Genomic DNA, 20271 nt, shown 5'->3' with positions numbered 1-20271 from the left:
TCTGCTGCCAGGAGTGCGCCCATTTTATTCCTTAATTAATTTACATTAAAGCTGCCCATAATGTAGTAAAGAATACTGCGCAAAAAAAACAAAACATTTCTCCCAAATGAAATAACAAAACATGTTTTTACAATTATTATTATTATAAGTAATCGAGGACCCCTGACCTGAATTTCATCCAGATACTGCACAAGCTCCATGTTCTTTTTGGAAATTGTAGATTTGTAATCCTGGCCCTCTCCACGCGACAGGACCGATTCCCTCTGAGAGTCAATCTGTCTCTGATAATCTATGACATCTTGTCGCAGTTGTTCATTCTATGTAAAGAAAAAAAAATCACAGGTCTATCCGTACTTTATGCTCACCTGAAAGCCAAAACACAGATTCACATTTCTGTCAGATTACCAAGATTTTACGACACTTCTTTTAAAAAGAGTCAAATTCCTCACCTTTTTTTTAAGTGCTTTTTTCTCCAAAATTAAAGTGGTGGTATAAGGAAAAGCAACAAATGAAATAGTTAAATAATATCATACTCTAAATGATTAAATATAATATATGATGGTGGAAAGAAGACTGTTCAGGTCCTGTAACTTGAATTGCAAGATACAATAAAAATCTACGCTAAAAACTGTGATATATGTGCAACAGCACAAACTATTTGCTACCCGTGTTCAGCATTTAAAACATGTTTGTGTTCTGTGCATTGAAAACCACATTTGCGGAAAGGTTAATGTCACGTTATACTCACAACACAGAAGACCAAAACAAGATGGCACTCCATGGAAAGTATTGCATGGTCTCTTATTAATATGAAGTTATAATATATAGCAATATTAATCATAGGCAACCCAGACATCAACCAACCTCTCTTCTTAGCTTGCTGTTTTCATTATCTGCTTCTTCATTTCGGAGTGCAAGCTGAAATGACATAATGATTCATTTTACAAGTGGGAATTACACATTACATATTTAAAAAACAAAAACAAAATAATAATAGTAATTTAATATACGTTTTAAGGGAGATTGTCACAGCTGTTACTTTTAATATGGTGACGAATATAAATGTAAGCCCTTCAGTGCTCGAATATCCTGAATGCATCACTGTGCAAGTCCTACCAGTACTAAACAGGTTAAGGGCAAGTACAAAAGTTTTTGGTTTGTATTTATGAAACTTTAACATGTAATCATTATTCATGCAGCAAATAAATACTCACATCTCCTGACTGTACCCTTTTACAAATGAAAGCTTTGTGCGTGTATCTTATTTATACCCACACAATGTTATCATATAATTTGCTCTACCATTTTATCACATGTTTTGCTCTAAGGGCATACAGTGAATCTTGAAGTTCTTAAAATCAACCCTAATAAGGAATTACAAGTAAACTATGCATTGGACTAGCTCCTCTCAACCTGTGTCTAACTGGAGATGCAATATCCAAAAGTACGATCAGATCACTCACTAATGATTTGTAAGGTTGCATCACAGTCTCCTTTTTATATTGGTAATACATCTACTTACAAAATCCTACTAGCACCCTCATTTGTTCTATTAAGTTAAAAAAGAGAACCAACATTCAAAACATATTCAATCTCAAGTACTGTATAATGAGGAGTATTTTTACCTGATGCATTTCATTGCCTTGCCATGCTTTTTTTCACCTTATGTCCAAAGAAAGAAGTGAATCTTTTTACCTTTTATTCTGGAGGCTAGTCACTCAAACTCACTCTACTCAAAGTAGTAACATTTTAATCCCATATTTTTAAAAACACAGATTAGATTACAAATTTTACAGGGCGGGGATGGATTATGCCTGTGTTATTACTATTCTCATCATCCAGGGTTCTGAGTAGCTGAATAAATAAAACGCGTGTTTAGACAGACATACTCTCTTTGTGCTCAAAGAGAGAGCAATGCTGAAATGTAGAGCTGGCTGTGTGAACCTCTTTGCACTAAGGGCAACATTTGCTACACTCACAATCTTTCTTTTCATTGGACAAGGTCATGGCTGTTTCTGGCTGGCACCAGACATTAGTATATTTAATACTTACTTGTTCGTTTACTTGCTTCTCTTTCTCCATCTCCTTTTCCATGTCTTTTAGTTCTCTCTCCTTCTGCCCCAGCTGTTTTTCCAGCTGACGAATTTCTTCACGTAAAAAACGTGAATCTCTACTTCCAGTAGAAAGCTGAGCCACCTGCATTAAATAATACAAACTTGACAATGAATGGAGATAACAGAATTGTTACTTGTAGGCCAAATGTTCACTCGCAAAAAGGCTTTAATTACCAACAGCCCCATCAAAATTGGTTTGTCTGTCTGCATAGCATCTGTTCATCTATCCAAATACTGTAGCATTCTAAAAGGAACATCAGACTTTTTTTTACAGGCTGCTGATGTACTTTATTATTACACCGATTCATTAATCTCCAATTGTAGGGTGTAAACAGAATATTACAAAGACTTGACAATTGATAAGCAACCCATAATTTAATTTTTTTTAAATAATATATATACAGAATATACACATACATATATACATACATACATACATACATACATACATACATACACACACACACACACACACACACACACACACATACATACATACAGTGTGTGCGTATTATATATCAGAGCAGGGTTGAGCAGAGCGGAGTGACCCCGAGCCAAGTCAGCCCGAATGACATCATCAGCCGATGCCCCCGCCGGCATCACCTAGGCAACAGACCACGTAGAGTGGGATGCTGGAGCGTTGGAGAGCGGAGAATGCTGCAGGCTGCTAGACAGCAGGGACTATGTGCTCACATGCGGATTCCAAGACCTTATCTGGTAATTGCAATATAGTTGCTGCTTTTCTTACCTTCACCTTGTGTGAATTACACTATTTGTATTATCATGCTTAATCAAAACGTTCTGTAGCAACTGTCACACTTTGCTGATTCTTTTGATATTAATATATGTTTCTGCATTTGATATAAATATATTTGTTTGCACATTAAATCAAGGGTACTACACAATTGTGGTATTTTGTGTGCTCTTCTGTCCCCCCTTGTCTTATAGTGTCTTTGAACTACAAGAGGTTCAGAGACACCTTTTGAAGAAGATTGCATCATACGCTGATTAGACAGTACCCGGAACTTTAACTTTTAAAATTTCGACTACAAAAAAAACCCAGTGTACTAGCGCAATCCGGTTACTCTATTTGCAGTCAGATAGTTAGGCTGTTAGATCTAGTTAGCCTCCCTAATTTGGAGTAGGCTTGTGTTTTATCATTTGGTTTTACCTTAAAAAGGGACAGTGTGCCTACAATACTTTGTTTTGGATGTGAGGAAATAAACCACTGAAGGGTTTGTTACAGCCTCAAATACACTGTGTGTTCTCTTTCTGACCCTACCATGAGGCTGTCCTGCCAAAATATAAAGACATCTAATATACAGTTAAATAACCAGCAGCAGTATTAATGTATAGAAAAATGTGCAACAAACCTCCAGTTCCTTTTCCAGGTGAAGAACTTTATTTTGTAATTGGTTTTCTGTTGAATAAGTCATGACATGTATTAAACATAATGGAAGCAACTAAAGGTCATTCCATGCTATGAAAATAGCAACTACATAAATGAATTTGTTCATGATAAACATAGAAGCTATAAATTTGAAAGTATACCATATTTATGCAAGTATATAATATTTATGTTTTGCGTTGTCTAAATTGCCCATTGGCATAATGATAAATATGATACTAATTTATCATTTGAAAGATGCAGCCCTTTCTATGACCAACAATTAACCAAAGACATGTTTAAGACGGGTATATCTTGGCAAATTGATACCTGGCAGAATTATATACTCCTTGCTCAACCGCCTTTTGCCTGATGTCACTGTGTGTTCAACAATGCAAACCCTTCCTTTTTATACTTTGCACGCTAGCAGGAGGTTGCCAGCCATAAGTGGACTAAACCCTGGACATGCATACTGTACATTTTGCTTACCAGCATTTGTGCTAAAAGCAAATTCTTTTCTGCTTTAGACATTATGAAGTTGCATATAGAAGCAAATTACTGTACATTGTTATGTTGCCTACAATTTTTAGTTTGTCTTTTGAGCTAAGTGTCACAGATCACTTATACATTGCTCTTTAAGACAGACATTAAGCAATTTATAATTTGTGATTTTCACTAGACTGGAACTACATTATACCTGCTTAAAGATTTTCATGAGTTGATCCCATGGTTAAAGACAAGGTCCTTTATACCTACCAACTTTTGCTTGCTCTTCTCCAGCTTTTTCTGCCTCTTCTAAAGCAAGCTCTACTTCTTGAGCCTTCATCTAGATGACAAAAAATACCAAATAATAACTTGCGAACTCTTGCAATATATGAGCACTTCACAATTCTCTGTAAAATCCTATCATACCCATTGTTCTTTTCTATGGTAGCAACTCTTTCTCCTGAGAAGGTTTCAGTTGTCAGAAATATTATGAGTTTTAGTTGATACATTTGGTTTATATTTAAATGTTGAATTTCTGGACGAATTATGGTTTTCGTACTTTATATGTGGGTCAAACAGTATAAATTCAAATCTCAACAATGAATGTATAATGATTATGTTAACAACTTTCTTGCCCTGCCATAGCATGTATGTACATTATACATACACACGTTATATAACATTATACATTACACACACATATGTATATATATATATATATATATATATATATATATATTATATATATATATATATATATATATATATATATATATATTTAGTGGTTGACAAATCACCAAATAATCTACTCGCCACACAAAATAATCTACTCGCCACCTAGTACCAAACGTGTGCTGCTTGGGCCAATATTTACTCGCCCGGGGGTTAAATCCACTCGCCCGGGGCGAGCAAATGTATAGGTTTGTCGAACACTGTAAATATATATATATACAGTGGCGACACACTTTATTCTCGCTCGGCTAGTCCCGCGAATTCGGGTATACTCGGGTGTATTGAGGTTTGTGATCGTTTTCTGCCGGAGTGTATAGCGTTATTTTCCCGGCAGGGATTGAAGCATTTTATTCCGGCTGGCTGCAATACTGCAATGCCGTGTAAAAACACATAGGGGCGCTTGCGAGCTGTTCTCTTGAAGCCGTCCCCTATAATGAATTGTAATGCAGTATATATATATATATATATATATATATATATATATATATATATATATATATATATATATATATATATATATATATATATATATATATATATATATATATATACTGTATAACAACAACCCCTATAACCCCTAACATACAGTACTGTACACATACAGTACTGTATATGCACATACATAAATGATACTATGGGCCGGCGGGGGCGAGATGTGTTTGCAGCAGAGAGAGATCCGCTGCTCTCTCTGCGCAAACATTGGCACATTAAAAATTATTTTAAATACATTTTTATTTATAGTGTAGATGTGCAGGAGGTCTCCGGAGCTGAACCGCACTGGTTTCAGGTCCGGGGACCCCCTGCTCCCCGAGATACAGCCCCCTTTATGAGGTGCCGGTATCCCTCTGCGTTTAAAGGGCCCGATCACGTGATCGCGGCCTGTAAACCAAGCAGAGCAGAGGGATAACGGCACCCCCTAAAGGGGCCTGTATCTCGGGGAGCAGGGGGTCCCCAGACCTAAAACCACAGCGGTTCTGCTCCGGAGACCCTCTGCACATGTACAGTATAAATAAAACACACACATCAATAAAGAATCGTTCTTTACCTTAGCGGCTATGTGCTATGGTAACGAAGCAGCATTTCTGTATTTTAATAATATTGTACAGTGAGCAGGGGGTTCCCTGAGCCAGAAATTAATGCTCAGGGGGCCCCCTGCTCCTGCACAATATTATTAAAAATACAGAAATGCTGCTTCATTACCATAGCGGATAGCCGCTAAGGCAATGAAGGGGTTAACTCACCATGCCCGCTTTACTGTGGGTAGCGGGGGTGGGTGAGGGGGGTATTTGGCCCTTGGTGTGAGTTTAGGGCTTGCGGGGGGGTTGCGGGTGCACTTAACCCCTTCACGGCCGTAGCAGTTAATACCGTTACGGTCATGAAGGGGTTAAGCCCTCCCGCTACCCCCCCGCAAGCCCTAAACAGCCACCGTTGGGGCTAATACCCCCTTCACCCACCCCCGCTACCCACAATAAAAAAAATACACACACAGCAGCCGCCAAAAAATAAATAAATAAATCTAAATAAATAAATATATGACTATAAATAAATACATTTGAAATACATTTTTATTTATAGTATATCACTATTTTATTTATATATATCACTTGTCGATCCACTACTGGATGAAATACTTCACAATGATCTTCCAGGTACTGTGGTTGCAAGCATCTCTTGTCCATGTTGCTCTAACACATTTGCTAATTTCATCCACCCATCTTACGTTTGGTCATCTTCGTGGTCTTTTAATTTCACTTGGAATCAAGTTGAGTACTATCTTTATCCAAAAATCATAATTTCTTCTTGTGATGTCACTGCCATTATAATTTCTTCATCGTTGTGAAGACGTCATGGATTTCTGTTTGGTTTCGAAACCACTCATTCCTTTTCCTCTCTCTTTGGGTAATACCCAGCATACATCTTTTAATACTTCTTTGAGGTGTCAAAAGTTTATTTAATTATCTTTACAATTAGGGTCATCATTTCATATCCATACTTGAGCAAGGGCAGAATACACTGGTCAAAACTTTTCTTCTTAGGCTGCGGTCCCAGTAACAGCCTGTACGCACGGCGCGGTGTGCACTGTGCGTGTAAGCACCGCTCCTCAATGGGGCTGGGCCCAGTACGCACCGTCACGCACAAGGTGCAGCCGCGCCGTGCTGCAAGGTTTTTCCCAACTCAATCAAATTGAGTTTACTCCTAGCGACGGAGGCGTGGCCAGGCCCCCACCGGCGGTTCACCCAATGAGGGCGAACCAGCCGTGTGACGTAATGGCCACGCCCCTGCAAATCCCCAACCACGCCCCCTCCCGTCACAAGATTCTCCTCTCCCTCACAGACCGCAGATCGCGGTTAGCGCTGTGCATGCGCCGCCGCCCCCCCCCCCCCGGGCGCGCGTGTCACAGACATTACTGGGACCGCAGCCTTAAGGCACAATGGAAGGTTCCCTTGAAATATTGTCTTGTTTCTCCAAATACGCTCCATCCCACCTTCATTCCCCTATTGGTTTCATTCAAAAGGTTCCCATTCATTGTTATTTGCCAGCCAAGGTAGACAGTCTTAGATTTCTTCTAGTTCTACCGGTATTCCCTTTATTTTGATTTTTGCAAACTTGACACATTTGTTAAACATCACTTTGGTCTTGCCGAGATCCATATGGAAATCGACATTCTTACTTGCTTCGGCGAGTTCTCCAATTTGTTGCTGGTGGCAAAAATAATAATAATATCATCTGTAAATCGTAGCAGACTCAAATAGTCACTGTTCAATCTGAATCCTTTTTCTCCCCAATCTAATGTCTTCAACAATTCTTCAGGTGTTGCTGTGAAAAGCTTTGGCGACATGGTGTCTCCCAGCCACACTCCCTTGCTGATCCTTGTCTTGCTGGTATCTTCAAGCAAACAAATGATCGGTGTGGCTTTTTGTAAGTGTTCTTTATAATATCCACATATGCTTCTTGAACACGGTCTTCTTAATGCATATAGGACTGCTGAGGTATAGACAGAATCAAAATATACAAACATTTTTATAATCTAAAAATTCTAAGGAGGAGTGGTAGATGGTATTCATATTTTAAGGAAATCAATTCTTGCCAGACTTTGATATGGTCCATTGTGCTGTACCACTGTGAAATCCCACGTATTCTCTAGGCTGGGAAAAGTACAGGGTTTATTGCAGCCGATTAGCGAGAACCTTCGTAAAAAAAAAAAAAATCTTGTAAGCAATTGGAAGTAGACTGATTGGTCTTTAGTTCTTGACGTCTTCTTTGTGTCCTTCCTTGTGGATGCGGATAACTATGGCATTACTCCATGGTTTTGGAATTTTCCTGTTCATCAAGCATAGAGTTTTGCAAGGATTTTAATCTATTTCTGCCAAATTTTCTTTCAACATTTCAGTTGTAATTCCACCTCCCTCGGGAGCCTTCCTATTCTGCATGGATTTTTGCTTTTGCAACTGGTGGTTTCTTGTCGCTTGTCCTCTGATGGATTATGTCATGTGTTATCAGTGTTCGCGTACAATTTCATGTTTAAATTCTCAACTCTTTTTATGAGAAGTCTTCTATTGTTGATCCAGTGTCTTGTTTGAGTGCAATAATTTGTTTCTTCCAAACCAAAAGTCATTGCTTTGTCTTCAAGTTTGTGTTATCTTCAATAATCTTTTTCACCATTTCACAGTTCAATTCTCGTACATCTTCAGTTATAGGTTTCCAGATTGTCTTGCACAGCTCTGCATATTCAATTCTTTGTCTTGCGCCTTGAGAGAGATTTAGTTTTTTCTATTTTTTTGAAGTGGAGTATTAATATTGGCCCACCATTTTCTTTTCCCATTCACTTTTGTCCACATATTTTCACCATTTTTATCTATATATGTTTCTGGGACTTGTATTTCACTAGTACCACACAGATGTAATAGTGGGTTCCCTTCCAAAGTATGTGAATATATCCCCTGAGGTGTTACACCATGTATTTTAAGTGTTCATTATTTTCACATGTAACCATTGCACGTGATCCTGAAAATCCTGACTGATAAGTCTGCTAGCTGATACTGGGTTTGACTATATATAATTTTTCATTTCAGTCCTCAGTGCCTGACAAGTTGTTGATTTGGGACTCTTGTATTTCTGTTTTTAAAGAAAGTCAGTGGACTTTATAGGCAGCTGTATTGAACTATATACCGTATTATGCACTTTAAATATTGAATATTTTTTTATATATCAGTATTGCACAATTGTATAACTATTTTTTTGCATATAGGTTCACACTATTACACCATTAAATTAGATACTATTGAGAGTTGCGCTCAGCACCTGGTGTGGGTCACACATACACATACATATATAACTGTATATTGTCTAGGTCCCAATTTACAATCCTATGCAAATGTATTGTATATAATGTATACCCTGTTCATTTATGGAACTATATTTGTAACCATGTACTATTTGTCATATTAACTATGTCCAGGACATACTTGAAAATGAGAGGTAACTCTCAATGTGTTACTTCCTGGTAAAACATTTTATAAATAAAAAATACAGCATCAACTGGCAATCACAGGAAAAAGAAAAAAAAATCTGCTGGATTTTTGTATTTTCTATTTTGCACCAAGAAAAACAAAGCAGTACAAAATTGACACAAGAGAAATTATCATTTGAAATAAATAGGAGTTCTTGATTGCAACAGATTTAATCTCTGAAACAAATGGTGGGTAAATAACCAGAATTTTCCATCTGTTACATAGCTCTTTGAAGCAAACCACAATTCTCCATAGCATTCATGAAGTATGAACATAAACTCTTTCTTGCAATGCCAATGCAGTTACGCAAAACCATTTGTGTGCATACAAACCTTCATCAGTGACTGTGTAATTCGAAAAAGCTGTATGAGGTTTTCAGGGGTTTCATCTTTCAAATCTATGCTTTTGACCTATTCAAAACCAAAACAATGTTAGTTTTTAATTTGGCATGCACACTCAGCAGATAATCAAGTCAGGATGCAGCAGGTAGGGTACTGCTTATTGTGTTTAAAACGATAAACTAAAATCAACATACCAGCGATACGGAATTTAGCATTTTGTCAGCTAATTTTTCGTGACTGGGAAGGACATCTGGGTCAACTTTCATGAGCTTCCCCCAATCCAATGCAGGTGGCATTTTTGAAGTCTTTCCTCCCAGACAAAATTGAAAACAAAAAGGTCAATATATACGTTAATACCATATATAGGAGAAACAGTTTTATATAGCATTCCATCCATGCAAGGGGATACAACATGATAATCTAAGAAATATGCACCGCAATGACAAAGTGACCGACATCACTGGTTGACAAACAAGACTATCTGCAGATGTTTGTCCATAGTATGGGTCAGTCATGTGGTCAGACCAGACAGGATTTAAAGGATCTGACAAACCCATCTTCCATTAAGCCCATTCAAAATGTTTTACAGGATGTATTCTATTTCTCCTCAGTACAAAGTTAATATTGGCTTCTACGATGTTTACTAAGTGGTTGTGAATTAGTGTCTCCTACTTTACTGCAATAATATCTTGAAAACCTTGTAAGAATAAAGAGATATTTACACTTTTACTTGTGGAATGTGGGCTGGAAATTGTCCTATTAGCGTTGCTACAGTATCAAAAAGTGCAAGGTGTGCATATATACACACCTACAGGATCCTGATGAAGTGAGCAAAAACCCAACATCACGTGAGTTAATAAAATGCTTTTGTATTTAAGAATCAGTAATAAATACTGCAAGGAAGCAATATTGGACTTTAAGAAAACACTTCAACTGCAAATCTACAATAGAAATCTGCATACACACAAAAAAAGCATTTATTCTTCCCTCCAAACGCAATGCTCAGTTTGGTCGGAAAGAAACACCTGCTATCCAGTCATCAGCTAAGAATAACAACCACCCAAATAGTATACTAAGGAAAACCATTGCTTTCTCCAGCAGCAAAATTAAAGGAAAAAAAACAAAAAAAGGAGCACAAAGAGCAAGATACAGATTGTACATAAAAATGTTTCTCTAACCAATAAAAATGTATACAATATGTCAACAGAATTCATACAAAATCATTTCCCCTTAATTAAATTATGCAAGATAAACCACGGTAATCCCAGATGCACTAAAAGCAAACAGATGAATAGTCACACAGGGATATGTAAGTAGGGTGGCCACCTGTCTCTCTAATAGCATGGACAGCGCATTCCCTGCATGAATATTGCTGGTACAGCCAGGGGAAGCCATGTGTTGGAAGATATCGCACCACTGGGCTGGATATTTCCAACTGACTGAAACAACGTACAAAGCAAGCGTATGTTTCCATACATTTGTCCTCACTATGTACAACATGTTTAGTAGATATGTGCTACAAAAAAAAACATTTCTTCAAACAACTAACAAATTAAATACCTAAATAGATTAACTGATGGCAGTCAGAGGTAAATATACCTTAAGGAAGAGTGTCAAAACAAAGCCAGGAAGCTTGTAATGTTCAGTAAACATTATTAAAGCACCCAATGGAAAAGGACCGATTTTATTAGTGAAAATCATCATCATCATCTAAGAGTGACCCTATTAATAAACTCCAAATCAGTGAGAGTTGGCAGGTCTGTAATTACTACTTCGCCATGAAAATTAAAGAGCATATACTTAGCAAATATATTATCCATAATATGACCTCCGTGTGCTCGCAGGTAAGAGAGAGGGGGTGTGTGAGGGGTGTATTAGGGGAGGAGAGGTGTTTAGCTGGTGTGTGTGTGTGTCTGTGAGAATGTATTATGCTGTCACGCATATTGTGCGGTGTTAGTGTGTCTGTGATATGTGTGTTGGTGTATCCGTGGCATATAATATCAGTTAGTAGCACCTCTGCGCACCCTACCCGGACAGGAGGATCCCCAGCGATCTGTATGAACCCGGCGAAAAGCTCTCCGGCTGCCGGTGTTTCTATTCCCGCAGCATCCTCGCGCACCGGACTCCGCTCCTCTGACCTGCCACTCACCAGTGCCACTCTTGCGTCACTTGGGGGTAGCACCACCGGCGTTGCTAGGAGACGCGTTTAAACATCCAGCGCCCAGACAGGCGGCAAATCTAATCTCATAGAGTTTAGCAACGGAAGTTGTGGAGCGTTCCACACCTCGGTTTAGATAACAGACCACGCCCCGTATGACAGACCAGACTGGCTGATAACTGCACTACATGCCAAGCATGGAATCTCGGATCAAACGGCATCCACCATAAACATTCACTGGGAAGAGACGCATCATTGTTTCGGTTAAATATGGAGGTTTTCACATCGTTGTCAGAATTCGCCTGCTTTCTTCATGTCCATGCGTTTATGGACATTGCCAAATCGCTCATTTGAATTTTTTTTTAACCTAGAGCTTTATCAAGACACAGAGTTGTAGTTAAATGCATTACATGCCCATCCACAACTGAATGAGCTGAATGGTATTTGTGATCCAGGTATCAAGGAAACCTTTTTATTATTCACAAAGATTTTTTTTTTAATGTATTCTGTGGTAAATTATAATCAAATCCCATTAGTTACGGTTTATACCACTTTGGTTTTTTTCCACACATTAACATTGTCGTCTGAACTTCCAATGAAATAAAACAGCCCAGAGTTTGAGGACCCGTCAGACTACGTCTATGGAATTAATTGTATTTGACACTCGGGGGTCTTTGTGACAGTTTTCCAGTTGCAAAAGTGGAGCACAAAACAGCAGATTTATTAAACAAAAGAAATGCCCCTAAAAGCTGTGTGACTGGTGTACTCTGATAAATCTGTCACACTGGCTTGTGCCCCAGTTCTGCGTCCGCCGGTGCCGCCGCCGCCTTTTACGATCACCCAAAATAATTTGGGTTTGCTTGAAATTAACGAGATATGTATAATCAGTATCCTCGAACATGCCTGAAACGCGAAAATGGGCGTGGCTACATCGTGTCTCCGTTTAGACAGCGGTTAATCAGCCCTGCGAGGCGTGGCTACGTCACTCCGATAGCGTATGCTGTGCGTGGTTACCAGAGCGTACACACCCACAGGCAGAGTGGAACTCCGCGAGACTAGCGTTGTGTAGGCGGGGTTATGTAAATTAGAAACACGATGATTGGAAACACATTTCCTGTGAGGGGCGGGGTTATGTAAATGAGAGCGTGTGTGGCGGCTCGGTGCCTTTGTCGGGGTACCTCCCTCAGCTGTAGGAGGGGACAGGTAAAGACGGGGGCCGTCTTTCGGCTATAGCAGCATCCGGGGCTGTGTGTAACCGTGCACGAGGAGGTGGGTCACCACTCTGTCATGGCGGCTCCCACAGCTGAGCGAGAGTTCCATTGAAGAAGAGCCCAGCTGTGAGAAGCCCAAGCCCCCCCGCAGATAGCAGTGTCACGGGGAGAGCCCCCAGGCAGGAGCGTCCCAGATCCCAGGTAGTGCCATGCAGGAGGGTTTGGGGGAGGTCGTGATTTGTTTCTCTGCACTAAGAATAGAAAGGGCATGTTCACAATGACCAGGCTTTGTGCCTCGGGCTCATCTGACAGGGAAGGCGTTAGTGACATCTTATTTATTTTGTATTTATCTGTATATAAAAGGAACAGTGAAGTTTGAGATCATTTTTCTGCGGGGCTTCTTTTAGTTGCTGGCACCTTGAACAGGGCGAGGCAGCTTTAAGTATTAACAAGGGAGGGGTTGATGCTACTGCTTGTCACAACCTGAGAATTTTACAAGAAACCTGACTTATACATTTCAGTTATTTCATTTTACTGCAATATTGCAATGGGATTGTGCTTCCCCACTCCCCCACCCCTTTGGTTTAATAACTCATTGCACTAAGTAAGTAATTTATCTTGAGCTCTGTCGACGTCCCTAGTAAAAGTTACATGAGCTCCTACAGCCCCCCCCCACCCTCTCCCATTTCACACCTCACTAGCCCCCTCTATTTCATCTCCAATTTCCGTATATTTTTCTCCCCTCTGTCTCATTCCCTCACCCCCCTCTCTCTTCCCCCCCCTTCATCAATTACCCAACTCTTGCTCAATCCTCCGCCTTGTATGTATATTTCTCTCCTGCGTCTCGCTCTTAGGCTGCGCTTATAGTGCTAGCGACGCGATGTCGCGTCAAAACAATTATATTGACGCCGTTGCGTGCGCTTGTAGTAGGAGCGGCCCGACTGCTTGATCGCTTCTATCTCTGGAAATCACTTCATTTTGATTTTTCCAGCAACCGCAGCGTGCCGTCGCCGGCATGAGCGCGGCCTCTCCCTAAACCCTCTGTCAATTACCCCACTCTTGCTCAATCCCTCCCTCCAACAAAATACATACCAAAAAACCTCACCACCCCCTAAATACATACAAACTCCCCAAATACATGTAGCCAGGTCCCCCTTACCTTTGCTGCGGGAGGGGGACGGCTGTAATATGGTGTGCGCGGGTGCCAGCGGAGGGAGGACTCGCCGGGAGTAGTGGAGATGTGAGGTACAGGGAGGTTACTGCCGGGCGAGCGGGTCGCCCCTGACAAGCGGGGGCCGCCATGTTTGATTGCGCATGCGCAGTGCAAGCTTTGCGCAGTGCCTCCAAGAGTACGACGGCCATAGCCAGGCTCCGCATAACAGGCAGACGGACTAACAGTCCCAGCATGCACCAGCACTGTGATCACACGGGCGCAAATAGCTAATAGGGCTGCCGAGGCAGGAGTAAGTGGCAAATAGACATTTGACTTGCTGGCACCTCACGCTCCATCGGAGTAGGGTTACAGAGGGGTAAGGTAGTGTCTGGGTGCAGGTGGCTCCCAGACTAGGCCAGATAACCCCTTTAGGACCCGACTCAAACCAGATTCTGGCTGGTCCAAGGAAAGCCCATAGCTCGGGACATTTCCCCAGTAGCTGCCTTTAGTTAGATTATACCACCGGTGAGATGCCACGCGGTGATTGCGGCCTGGGACCAGACCACCCACGATATAGACTCTTTAAAGGTGAGACCCTCCAACGGGGGTTCACCCCACATAGTCGGACAACAACATCGCTGGATCAGCGGATCCCTGTTTTATTATCTGGCAGCATCCGGGTACTGGAGTTCTGGGGCAGGTACCACAAGTGCACCAACAGTTCACGGGATCTCTACTCCATACACTTTTGGGTGGGCCTGACATTGGGGAACGACATCAGGGTAATGGTACAAAAAAGGGGAAACTGGGGCGCTCCCTACTTGTTATGGCGTATAATAATGTAACGCCTCTATAGTAGTGTATAACAAAAAAAGGGGAAGTGTATACTAGCCCTTGTAATTTTTCTGCAGCTGGACCTGTGAGAAGATGAAGTCCGGAGTCTTCTTATAGCGGCAATAGAGATGGTGTAGTGGTCAGTGCAAGGTGTTGGACTCAGAAATTGAGAGAAAGTGAAATACACAAAATCAATGTATTAGATAGACATATGCATTCAATAGATAAATATATATATATATATATATATATATATACATATATACACACACTATTTATATATACTATTTATGTATTAAAAAAATATATATATAATATATGTATTAAAGCTGAAGGGGAGGGGTAGGAACAGGGGAGGAGGAGGAGTGGGGGGCGGATGATGGTATTATTAAATATAATAAAGAAACAATAAACTTTTGTTTCAATGACTCATACGGCCTGATGTGATACTGTTCTCTCAGAGAAGAATGGATGGGATATTATATAAGTCCTCTATATAGAGGAGAAAAAACTCACACTGCCTCGTGTGAGCCCCCTCCCTCAGAGAGTGTTTTCAAACTGTAGGGAATCAGTCTCGTCTTTCTTTCTACTACTCCCAATGGGGGCGATGTGTGAATGGCTCCTCTCCCAGGTGCCCAAATTCCAAGAAATGGGCAAAGCCTGGATTAGTAGCAAATCGAAGTTTATTACAGCAAAAGGTATAAAAATGTATAACACTCACACAAAAGGGTAAAACAGCCCAATGCCAGCTGTCGATCGGTCCGGTGGACCCTTTTCCTCCAGTAGGGCTCCCGCTAGCGGGACCGGAAGAGAGAATCTTTCCGGATGTCCGGCGGCTGCCTGGGTCCCTCACACAATGAGCTCTGGCAGGCAACTACGCGTTTCGCAGTGATGCTTCGTCAGGTTCCTGCCGGATGCTCATTGTACTCACTCTTTATAGGCAAGTCAATCATCTACTCATTAGTACCGATTGCCTATACCTGTTGCAACAGATATAATAAAATCTTCAATTGTCATGTGTCTTTTATTGTGTTGTAAATTTGGCAATATGTGAAAATGGTGGGAATGCTGGTACAGAACATACTTTGACAAGTCAGTTGTTTTAATAGATCGTGGCTTTGCAAGAATGTTGCAAAAGACCTCACGGACTAAGTGTATTCTCACTAGCTAGTATATATTCACACATCGATTAGTGTGATACCATAGATGTACTATGCCACAGCTGTGTTTTTATGGCGTATTAGTAACTCCCTCACCTGACTTATATGTAGATGATTTATATACACAAAAACATTAACATTAATCAATATCTTCATATAAATGTAGTTTGGTATGTCATAGTCATTAAGCGACGGCGCAACACCTGTCACTTTTTGGAGTAAAACATTTTAAAAAAAAATTATTTTTAAAAGAACCTAGGGTCCATGTCTATGTATGATTGCAATATAAAGCACAGATGCTGGATATGCTCTGGTTTCTAATTGCCTTGCATTCGTGCGTCTTGATAAACTATTTCTTAGGTAGTACTCAAATGATGTCGGACGCGCTAGCGGGAGCCCTACTGGACGAAAAGGGTCCACCGGACCGATCGACAGCTGGCATTGGGCTGTTTTACCCTTTTGTGTGAGTGTTATAGATTTTTATACCTTTTGCTGTAATAAACTTCGATTTGCTACTAATCCAGGCTTTGCCCATTTCTTGGAATTTGGACACCTGGGAGAGGAGCCATTCACATATCGCCCCCATTGGGAGTAGTAGAAAGAAAGACGAGACTGATTCCCTACAGTTTGAAAACACTCTCTGAGGGAGGGGGCTCACACAAGGGCGTGTGAGTTTTTTCTCCTCTATATAGAGGACTTATATAATATCCCATCCATTCTTCTCTTCAACAGTCTCACATCAGGCCGTGTGAGTCATTGAAACAAAAGTTTATTGTTTCTTTATTATATTTAATAATACCATCATCCTCCCCCCACTCCTCCTCCCCTGTTCCTACCCCTTCCCTTTAGCTTTAATACATATATTATATATATATTTTTTAAATACATAAATTGTTAATATATATGTTTATCTATTGAATGCATATGTCTATCTAATACATTGATTTTGTGTATTTCACTTTCTCTCAATTTCTGAGTCCAACACCTTGCGCTGACCACTACACCATCTCTATCAGGGTAATGGTGCCTAGCACCCAATGTACTTTGGGGACACTCCTCTGTGTATTGTATGCCGTTATATATGTTCAGTAAATCCCGTTATTATATACCTGTGTGTATTACTATTAGTATTGGTTCCTGTGAGGGGCTCATCAAAAATGTTTTTACTGGCAGACAATTGCATACATCTATCCATACAATTTACATATCACCGCACAAGAGTACACAACACTATACTGTAGTACAACTCGTCTCTTCAGCACTACAAACCGGATCCTGCTTAGCACTCTGGGAAATGCATTGGGGCTGGCAGCAACGTCGTTCCGTCAGATACTGTACATTGAGTTGCAGGTGCTCCTCAGCTCATCTTCCCCTCGCATCTCAGGCTGCGTTCATGTTCCGGCAGGGGGGTGGGATGAAGTAGTGGTAGAAGCACGGGGGGGGGGAGGGGAGAGGAGGAGGAATGGGAGAGGCAGCCTGCGGCCCTTCTACTGCCGCACCGCCCAGCTGGTAGTCGCGTAGGAGGAGGAATGGGAGAGGCAGTTGGCTACGTGCTGCACCGCCCAGCTGGTAGTCACGTGGGGGAGGGGGGCAATGGGTGTGGCAGCGCAGTCGGACAGCTGACAGTTGTGCAGGGGGAGGGGGGGGCTATGGGAGAGGCAGCCAGCACTGCAACAACTGCTGAAATCATCTTTGCTACGTGCTGCACCGCCCAGCTGGTAGTCACGTGGGGGAGGGGGGCAATGGGTGTGGCAGCGCAGTCGGACAGCTGACAGTTGTGCAGGGGGAGGGGGGGGCTATGGGAGAGGCAGCCAGCACTGCAACAACTGCTGAAATCATCTCCTTCTGTGGGGGGGATGGTTCTTCAAGACAGCAAGCGGAGACGCGTGGGGGTGCTTGTGGTGCAAGCAGCCGAACACACTGCTGAAACAATCTGCGTTGCGGGGGGGAAGGTTGGCACTTGACTCCTGCAAGCAACATCAGTTGGGAGTTGCAAGCCCATAGTTCAAACAGCCGCTGTGGCTTTTGCAGCACCCCCTAGCTGTTGTATTTTTTAATTTATTTTAAGTACATAGATTCTAAGGCGCGCCCTATTTTAGACATGTGAAAATGGGGGGAAAAGGTGCATCTTAAAATCGAGGAAATTTGGTATCTATCTTGGGGATAATGTCTGGCGGGGCCGGCGACCGGACAAAGCAGTAGCAACAAGGCCCTCCCCCAACTGCAGGCCTCACCCTCACTCTGTCCCACACTAAGCTTCCGACATCAGCGCATGCTGGGTCTCCCTCTCATGCCGGTGCACACTCGAAGCTGGGCCAAGCTTCCAGCGCGCTGATGCCAGTGGCCCGGCGCGCACCAGCGTCGGAAGCTCAAGGTGGGTCAGAGTGAGGCCTGTAGCTGGGGGAGAGCTGTTGCTCGGCTGCAACTGCTTTGTCCGGCCGCTGGGCCGGGGCACTTGTCCTGGCTACCCCCTGCTTTCGGTGGCCCTTGTGACAGGTGTGTAATTGTGCATTCATCTAACTTCACTGTAAATGGAAACTGCTCTATCATTAACTGTTCATCCCTCCTTTTATAGCACCATGTGAAAAAAATAAGAGCTCACCAAAACGAGAAAAATCAGTGTGCCGGTCCCCTTCTTGCAAAGAATGAAAACAATACAATCCAGTTATTGGGCACACTCAAAAGTTCAATGCAGATTTCTTATTCATCACAAATGTGTTGGCATGGTCAATTTAAAATAGTTGTGTGTATTACAAGGGATATCCCATTCCGATAGGAAGTCTATTCTTTTGATGAGGGCCTATGAAATGATCTATATGTCCCAGTAGTAAACATTGTAATGAACCTAAAGGTCAATTGTTGGTGGTTAGAGTAGTGGATTTAGCTTTTGTAAACTTTTGGTATTTAAGGGGTGTCTATTTTTCTTTTTCTTTTCTTACAGTAGTTGCCAAGTGAATACGTATAGGAATCCTAGTAGCCCTATAGATCCCCATAAAGAGCTTGGGGTTGATTACATTTGTTGGAACTAGGGCCAGCTTGGTGGCGGTACTATTGGTGCAAATGCATCTGGTCCCGTGCTCTTCCATGACCCAACTTCGGTAATCATAGTTTAAATGTTGTGGTGGTTAAATTAACCTGCACAGCATTTGAACTGTGGCCGGGGGTGAGCGCGGGACCTCTCTGTGTCGGCATCGCCTCCTGGTGACACGGGTAAGAGTAATATTTCCTGAGGGAGGAGAAATCCATAGCCAAACATTTAGTTAACAGGTGATGAGTACAAGTAACTAACATTTGAACATGGCTTTCATGCATTACCCCTTTTGGGGCTTATTTAAGACCTGAAGCAGCCAATCACAGTATCATAGGCCAAAGACTCCTATTCTGGTCAATGTGACTTTTCAGTTGATCGCAGTATGATCGGCTGCTTTGGGGCTTATTGAATAAGTCCCTTAGTTTTATGTAAAGCTTGTTGAGTACATGTTTATCTGTGACAAAGTAAAATGGATTTAAGTGTTCTATGTAATCTAGCTGTACCCAGCGTAACATATGCCGACATAGGCCGACATAGGAGATCTGAATGGTTATTAATAAAATACTACTCTTTATTTTCACCCCTCCATGTAATGCCTTGCTGTCTCTTGTCTCCTCTTCCCCCACCTTAGTCTTTTCTCCACCTTATTCTTTCCTCCATCATGCCCTGCTCCTCTGCACACTCCCCCCTGCCTTACTGTGTCTGCTCCTCTCTGTGCACACTATACTCCCTCCTCTCCTACTTATCTCATCTGTCTCCTCTTCTTGCTGTCTCTGTTTACTCCTACAGACCTTGCTGTCTCTCCTCCCCTTTTTGCAATCTCTCATGCCCAATGGGCACACTGCTCTCCTCCATTCCCTACTCCCTGTCTTCTCCTACCCGTGGTCTCCCTGTCTCTTCCTCATCCATGCCGCCTCTGTCTCCTACTCACAATCCTGTCTTTCCTGCCCCATGTGCACACTGCTCTCCTCTGCCTATTCTTCCCTCCTTGCTGTCTCTGCAAACCCCTCCTTCATGCCCAGCTCCTCTTTGCCTCTATCCTCCCCTCTCTTTGCACTCCCTGCCTTAGGCCTCGGTCCCGCTGCGCTCGTTGGCGCGGGCGGCGGGTCGCGAGTTCCCCACCAGCAGGGGAATCCTCGCGAGCCGGTCCCGG

General features: G+C 41.9%; 2 protein-coding genes across 6 annotated transcripts in view; one reads left to right on the top strand and one right to left on the bottom strand.

Annotated features, from left to right (window-relative positions):
* The window catches only part of CEP290 (centrosomal protein 290), a 137300-nt gene extending 124614 nt beyond the window's left edge, over positions 1 to 12686 (bottom strand). The window contains exons 1-9 of one of the 4 annotated variants that reach the window (XM_075600465.1): positions 11586 to 12686; positions 9766 to 9876; positions 9563 to 9640; positions 4258 to 4327; positions 3488 to 3534; positions 2053 to 2196; positions 865 to 918; positions 450 to 470; positions 168 to 317 (exon numbers count right to left, since the gene is read on the bottom strand). In XM_075600465.1, the coding sequence (XP_075456580.1) occupies positions 168 to 317; positions 450 to 470; positions 865 to 918; positions 2053 to 2196; positions 3488 to 3534; positions 4258 to 4327; positions 9563 to 9640; positions 9766 to 9867 (666 nt within the window). In that variant the 5' untranslated portion in view covers positions 9868 to 9876; positions 11586 to 12686. The remainder of the gene's footprint in view (positions 1 to 167; positions 318 to 449; positions 471 to 864; positions 919 to 2052; positions 2197 to 3487; positions 3535 to 4257; positions 4328 to 9562; positions 9641 to 9765; positions 9877 to 11585) is intronic. The other 3 variants (XM_075600464.1, XM_075600466.1, XM_075600467.1) reach the window with 3 other exon arrangements.
* Positions 12687 to 12909: 223 nt separating this feature from the next.
* The window catches only part of LOC142495251 (protein O-mannosyl-transferase TMTC3-like), a 138019-nt gene continuing 130657 nt past the window's right edge, over positions 12910 to 20271 (top strand). The window contains exon 1 of one of the 2 annotated variants that reach the window (XM_075600470.1): positions 12910 to 12932. The gene's annotated coding sequence lies outside the window, so the exon portion shown is untranslated. The other variant, XM_075600469.1, reaches the window with a different exon arrangement.

Source organism: Ascaphus truei, chromosome 5 (assembly GCF_040206685.1).
Source record: "Ascaphus truei isolate aAscTru1 chromosome 5, aAscTru1.hap1, whole genome shotgun sequence".
Classification (NCBI taxonomy): Eukaryota; Metazoa; Chordata; class Amphibia; order Anura; family Ascaphidae; genus Ascaphus; species Ascaphus truei.
This window is presented reverse-complemented; position numbering and strand designations above follow the sequence as displayed.